The sequence below is a fragment of the Hyalella azteca genome, unplaced genomic scaffold (assembly GCF_000764305.2).
Source record: "Hyalella azteca isolate HAZT.00-mixed unplaced genomic scaffold, Hazt_2.0.2 contig12056, whole genome shotgun sequence".
In the NCBI taxonomy this organism is placed as follows: domain Eukaryota; kingdom Metazoa; phylum Arthropoda; class Malacostraca; order Amphipoda; family Hyalellidae; genus Hyalella; species Hyalella azteca.
Genome location: NW_025942024.1, coordinates 1 through 7,398, shown reverse-complemented (window position 1 = coordinate 7,398; position 7,398 = coordinate 1). Strand labels below are relative to the sequence as shown.

Below are 7,398 nucleotides of genomic sequence, written 5' to 3'. Positions count from 1 at the left end.
GGCACTGGGCATCAAGCTTTTTCGATGGATAATAATCCATTTCGGCCATCATATTCCCATCATAGTAAGACTCTTAATATGTAACTAATACGCAAATATCACAAAGCAAATCGAGCTGTGACATGCATACAAATGTTAAATTCTTAATCATTGACCATCAATAATTTGTCAACTCGAACTAAAATTGATAAATGTTCTTACGAGATGTTACGGGTGAGAATATTACGGGACCTTAATCATTCGGTAGTATCGGTACTGCGAGAAAATATTTTGAGAAAAAACTGGCTCACAGTTTCATCTAAACGAAACGGTAACTTTATTATTGTGATATTCGTGTGTTATATTAGCAGATTTAAGGGGAATGAAGACCCATGCCCCAAAAACTCGTGGATCAATTGAACACGGAAGAGAACACCGGAAACCAAACCAATCGAATAATAGTTAAAATTTTGGAGGTTTTCGTTTCAGAATAATTCAAGATTTTTGAGTTATAAAATTTTAATTCACCTTCATTGCTCTTTACTGTATTTTTATACACATGTACGAGGTTTCATTTCTAAAAAACATCACTAGAGGTTACCCGTTGTTTAAGATTTTGGGTGCAAATTTGACTAGAAATTTCTTAAAATTCCTCCAAGGGAAAACACTTTGGGCCAGATATTCCGATTAAATTTTGAAATAGAAACTAATCTGGAGATAAATCAAGGGAGTTGACACTATTTAGCTTAAAATAATTGTCTAATTCGATGCTTTCGGTAAATACAGGAGACACGAAAATGCTCACTCGATTTCGTGTTCCATGATGCAATTCTAGAGGTTTTTACTCAATTAAAAATTTCAATGGCACTGCGAGGTTTGCTTCTGAAGCCAGGATCGTCAAATTCATAACTATAGTGTAAAATAAGAACATGGACTTATCTTCAGATCCCCCAGAAAATGTTCTAGTTTTAATTGTAATGACATTAATATTGATCATTAAAACGGTTTTTAAGACAAAAACAAGGGTTTCAACCACACTAGTAAGACCTAGCAACATGACCAGCAGAATATTAGGCACGGCACAAAGAATGTGTTCACAGGATTATCCCGACACGAGACTGGAGCAGAGACGAGTATTGCAGGGCCAAGTGAAGCGATGTCAAACAAAACTCGTCAATGATACGCGCTTAACTGAAGAGACGCAGTAAAGAGTTGGCATAGGCCATAGGCTTCACTGGAGGATGCTCCTGCGAAGATTGCGAATTGCGTGAACAGAAAGAATTGCAATCAATAAATCCCTACATTTATTAAGATATCAGATCTAAGTGATATCTCTAACTAGCAGGATCATAAATCAAGATTTTACTTCGATTAGCACGAGTGGTTGCAACACTTAAAATTGTAAAATTGGCCTAATGAACAGCTTACTTCATTAAACGAGAAGCTAGCAAAGGTGCCACACTGAGAGGTAGTTGGGCAATTAATGACATAGAAAGAAAAATCAGTCGTGAAAAACATTTCGAGCAATGAGTTCGAGAAAAAGATATTTTCAACATTTTAAATGCAAGAACAATATAAGAATTGATCGGTACATCCAACTATTTAATATTTTGAAGTATTAATTGCAAAAATATACACAAAAATTTCATAATAATTACACGAGTAAAATGTAAAAATCTTAATCAACTTACAACAGCGGAGTAAGTCACGTATTTAGGCTCCATAGTGTCTCCTTGCAGGTTGATGAACGCTCCTTTATTGCCCATCGTATCACTGAAACGGCAAGCAGATTGCATATTGTGACTTCAATATGTATACACGGAATATCACTGAAATGCAGTAAATCGCTTGTCGAAAATCGCTCAAAAAGAAATCTTTGAAAATGACGATGGAAGAAACTTTCAAATTGTAACATAAAGAAAAAACAATCTCGGAATACATACCACTGAACGTGAGCCTAAATACAAATTGATTAATATTAATTTACATAACGTAAGACACAAAGCCAAACATGTGACCCACACAACACCATCTACTCATGATACACAAACATCCTAGCACAAATACGCCTCCTGTACGCACCAGTAGTTGGGAGCAGAGAAGACAGTGATGCAGAGACCGCCATGGGACACCTCGTACCCATCATCCTTGACCTCGTGTGAGCGGATGATGTAGTCGAGATTGTTGTTGTCCAGGAAGCGTTTGGTGACATCGGGGCCAAACTGTGTGCCCACGCCGCGCTTGCTGGGCGCTCTGCCAGGACCAGGCATCGGGTCGCTCCACAGCAGCTCACACATGATGCCTAAATAATTGTTTCATTAGGACATGAATTGTGATTATGAATGCCTAAATAATCGCTTCATTTGGACATGGATAGTGGTTATGAATGGCTAAAAAATCGTTTCATTTGGACATGAATAGTGATTATGAATGCCCAAAAGAAATTTTATACATCAACAATTGGTCTGTGATTTTATAATACTTTCAGAGCGAGTATGGTTGAAATAAAACATTCAGCGACCGTTTGGAAGAATGTTGATCTAAAATTGTCAACCGGTTTTTTGAGGATAATAACTAAACATTTGCACTCTAGGACGAAATTTTTCAACCGTCTAGGAAAATTTTGATACGCTTGCCTGTTAAAGAAGCAATGACCTCTAGAAAAAAAGGCGATTGCAAATAAAATGAGTTTTTACATGGCATGATGGGTTTTCTGGGATTTTTTAAATAATATTTCTGTTATGTTCAATTTAAAAGTTTTGAGAGTCTGAATAATATTCCTACATTGTAATAGAATTATTCTCATGTTTATAATATGAATAACTAAATATAAATAACAAAAGAAAAGTCTCTCCATTTACGTATGAAATAAGAATAGGTACTTTAGAAATTAGGAAGAAAATTTAGTACCTGCAATTAGGAAGAAAAATAAAACCAAGAAAGAACAATTTCGTCCAAAAAGTCTACGAAAATTTTGTTCAACTAAAAAGTGTACGGAATTTTTTTTGGCATCACTGCAGCAATACAACTAATTGATTACCTTCTTCAGGAGGCTGCCTGTTGCGCTCGGTTTTTCTGATGTCATCCAGGGTGACCGTGTCACTTGAGAACAGACCTCCGTGCATCACCTGAGGTATTGAAGTTGTGTTAAACAAGGGATTTTTTTACTCGTTTTATTTCTGATAGCCTGACCTAGTACAAAATTCTATGAAAGTAATTCCCAACGGCCAATAGGCCAAAGTTAAGGTCAACATAAATTTCTCTCGTTTTAGTTTATCACCATAATTCAAGTCATCATGCAACTTCTCATTTTATATGATCATAGTCAATTTTGTGATCTCCTAGCCCTTCCTAACCCAATTAATTGAAGCCATTCCATTCCCAATTAATTCAAAACTAGATTTTAAAGCATTTTTCTGTGATAAAATCACAACGATATTTGTGGGGTCAATAAATAACTATATTTATTTAACCAGGGATTATGAGAATGGGATTCAAAATTTCCGGAATAATCAAGCCTCAGTAACACCAGGCTAACCTTGTAGTTATGAATACAATCATTGCACTTATTTAGTCCAAACCGGATAAAATTGGAACACATAAATAAAAAATTATTAAAAAATGATAATATAGAAATTATAATAAATAATCAAAAAAGAATTTGGGTAACTATCACCGTCATGTACAATTTAACAGTTCTTATTTAGCCCATCAGTGGTGACTTCATTATAATCAAGTTAAAAACAGTAGAATTGCGCCTCACATTTAATTTAGAAACAACATTGTATTCAGATTTACACGCACAATTGACTCACCAAGACTCTTTTATTGAGGCAGTGACAGAGAGGTAGCCAGTTGTACACTTCAGTGAAGAGATCGCCCATTTGACTCGAGTATTTACTTTTGACTTCCCCTTCAAATCCATACATTTGATTCATTGTTACACTCTCGTGGTTACCTGCAAAAAAGGTAACCATAATAAAACCATTGCAAAAAAGGTAAAGCATTACATGCAGACCTAACTTCCAGTAGACAAGCATGTTAAATGATACCTCTCTTACTTCTGCTCATGTTCCTATGAACAGTTTTATATTAAGAACTGCAAATACACGTAATGTGAAACTTTGTACAAAAAATTTGCACAAAACCAAAAAAATGCACAATTTAGCATCATTGATAATATTCAAAATATAAGAATTTTAGAGTATGTAATCAAACAGTAAAATTGATTAAAAACGATTTTCAAACTATATATAAAAGGAATTACAATTTTAATTGATTTACATGTTTGAGCAAGCCTAGAATAATGTAATTAACACATTTTTCTCACCTCTGGACATCCAAAAATGGTTGGGGTAAAGGAGTTTGTAACCAAAAAGAGTGAAAATGCATTCTATGGAGAAAGATCCTCTATCAACAAAGTCTCCATTGAAAAGATAAGGGTTGGAAGGAGATGGCAGCCCATTTAATTTGAAAATATTCATTAGGTCATAAAACTGGCCATGTATATCTCCACACACGGTGAACTTGCTGTCATCAGGTATGTGCACATCAACCAGAGTTGGCTGCTTTGTGAAATATGCTTTGATGTCTAACAGGATCTGCAAATTTAAAAGAATATTAATGTCTTATAATAATCAAACTTGATTGAAAAATGCTAAAAATTCATAGAAAAGTAATTTCATGCATTAATATTTTATAGTACTAAATTTTTAAGTTAGTTTTGAAGTTATGCATCAGCTGGTAGTTGACAGCTTTGCTGCAAACAAATCTAATCCGTCTAACAAGGTCACTGCAAGTCATATATTTTAAATAAAAATTATTGCTTTCCCTTAAACTAGCCATAAAAACTACACCTGTTTAAGCAAAATACGCCAGGAAGACTCTTAAAAGCCAATTTAGCACATTAGTTGTACCTTATAAGCATATTTTTTGTGAAGTTTCTTCTGTGCTTTGTAATACTCCATTAGGTCTAACATGAATTTCTCGGTGACCTTTCCATCTTCCAGGGCAGGACCATCATAATTATCTTCAATGGCTGTTGAAAGATGAGATAAAAACTTATGCTAGTTTTAAGAACAGAAAAAAATAAAATAATGTCAAGTAGGCATTTAAGAATTTCAATTCAATTGAGAGAAAATGGGTGCATCAAAAAGAAAATAATATTTCCTAATAAATAAATGCATCTAAAATAATACCTAGACTTAAAAATACCCTCCCTTAAACAGCACATTATGATTTTTTCCTGAATTGAGATGTGACTTATTACAATTCACCTCTAAATACATTCAGTGCTTTCAAAAAGGAAAAGTCTTTGGAATTTAAAATATCTCAAGCTACTTTTCAATACCATTGTTCTCTTAATTTTTTACAGAAAAAAATTAGAAAGGCTTGAAGTGGAAAATCTCACTCATGGCATCAAGATTGATGGAGTCAGCAACACTCTTCTTGTCATCATCCACAGCAATAGCTTTCTGGAACAACATTTGTTGCACTATCTTCTGACACTCGGTAAACTTCAGCTTTGCATCCTTATCACTTGGACGCACTTTGACCACCTGAACAAAAATGAACATTTAGTTAAGTTAAACTTCATGGGATTATGAATGAATTATGGATATACATTCCACTTAAAATATATTCTGCAAGACACCTTAACCAATAGGATCTCTATTCAATAAATTCACATCCCTTGAATCCTTATCAAAAATTGAAATTATGTCACTTATTAGCAATAACATTTACATATATCATTTGTTGCTATCACTACAAGCTAACCAAGAATTTCAAAACAGAGCAAGTTCACCCTAACATTATAAAATTTATTTTCTACAGAGATATGAGTTTACTTGGTATTTTTTCCTGCTTATATAAATTGTTGAGTAACAACAAAGTTATATAACATGAGTTTCCTCATAGCATGGGATTCTTTTACCGTTTCATAGTCCTTGAGTGCCATTTTGTATTTGCCAAGGGACATGTAGGCAGATGCTCTTCTGTAATAGCCTTTCACATAGCTTTTGTCCATCTCAATAGCCTTGGTGGCATCCTCCAGTGCATATCCAAAACACTCCATGCGCAGGTAGGCAAAACTGCGGTTTCCATAGTAAATTGGTTCTTCAGAATTGCACTCAATAGCCTTTGAGTAAAACTCAATAGCTTTATCATAGTTTTGCTCTGCAAAGAAAAAAATGTGTCAAAACCATTATATGTATAGTATTATTTAAATGCAGCAAACTATATTTAAGTGAACCTTGTTAAATAAAGCAAAAATTTGAAATCACATCATTTAGATAGATTCACAAAAATTAATGCTCTTTGGCCAATATTACTTATCAGGCATGGAATACATCTACTTTATGAGTGCTTTCCTGCCATTTTTGGAGCCATGAGATTCCCACTAAATGAACTTTCTTCAACCAAGTTCCTAACATAGATGTATAATCGAGCAACAATTCATCACCTTGAAGCTGCAAGATTTTATTAATAAATAGGAATTTTGTCACTATTCTTGACAAAATTCTTATGAAATAAATAGGAGTCTTGTCACTCTTTACTAATAGTATTATAATAGAATTTTTCAGTAGCATCAGGTATGGTGTCAACTGTCAAGTTTTTATGCTACTCAAATTAAGAACAAATCCTAATCACAGACACAACATATTACTAAAATAGCAAAGCTACAAAGTCTTACATTTTGGATAAGTTTGCTATCTTGCAGTTTAATTCATCATCACATTTAGCTTTTAAAATGGCAGATATGCTGTAATTGCAGCTTTTAAAGCATATATTTTCTACTCTGTTTGATCAGCATTCATCAACAGCAATAGTTAATTTTAATCAGCACTTTTAATATTTTAAACAGCAATTAATAGTTGGCCCTTAACAAATTTACTGTAGTCATAAAACACTGGCAACTTAGCCATTATACATACTGTTTAATGTCTACAATTTATGACTTGACATTTTATTCACATCTTGATAAGATTAAGTTGAATCAAAATGTACCAGGGACAAATATGTCTATACAAAATCAGCCTTCAATATTAAATTCTTTCAAAAATTTAATAAACAATATTAAATTTAGTTGACAATTGCACTGGATTTTATCAAATTATACCATTATACCAAGATATTTCAAATAGGTATAGGGTAAACATATTCCAACATCGTGGGTAATTCCAACAATTCTCAACTTTTTCCTTTATATTAAGCTTTGTCTTAGTTCCTTGCATTTGTTGGTGGTTGAAATCCAGTCTGTAGAGTATGGCCTTTTAGCTCGAGATATTGGCGTCTTTTGAAGGACTTTTATTTGCCACCTCGACCTAAAATTGGCGTCCGCATGCAACTTAATATTGTTACGCCGCCTTACTCGACCTAATATTGGCGTCCCTGGGACCCTGACTTCTGTATCCATTC

At 33.8% G+C, this 7,398-nt stretch overlaps 1 protein-coding gene across 1 annotated transcript; it reads right to left on the bottom strand.

Moving 5' to 3' along the window:
• Positions 1 to 512: 512 nt before the first annotated feature.
• On the bottom strand, positions 513 to 6,156 carry LOC108673584 (serine/threonine-protein phosphatase 5; the record flags this gene model as incomplete). The annotated part of the gene is given in 9 exon segments (XM_018161436.2): positions 513 to 1,226; positions 1,671 to 1,752; positions 2,062 to 2,281; positions 3,020 to 3,107; positions 3,795 to 3,937; positions 4,310 to 4,580; positions 4,896 to 5,017; positions 5,390 to 5,537; positions 5,915 to 6,156. Coding segments are annotated over 9 exon segments (1,376 nt in total), but the record flags the coding sequence as incomplete, so codon positions are not given.
• Positions 6,157 to 7,398: the final 1,242 nt, after the last annotated feature.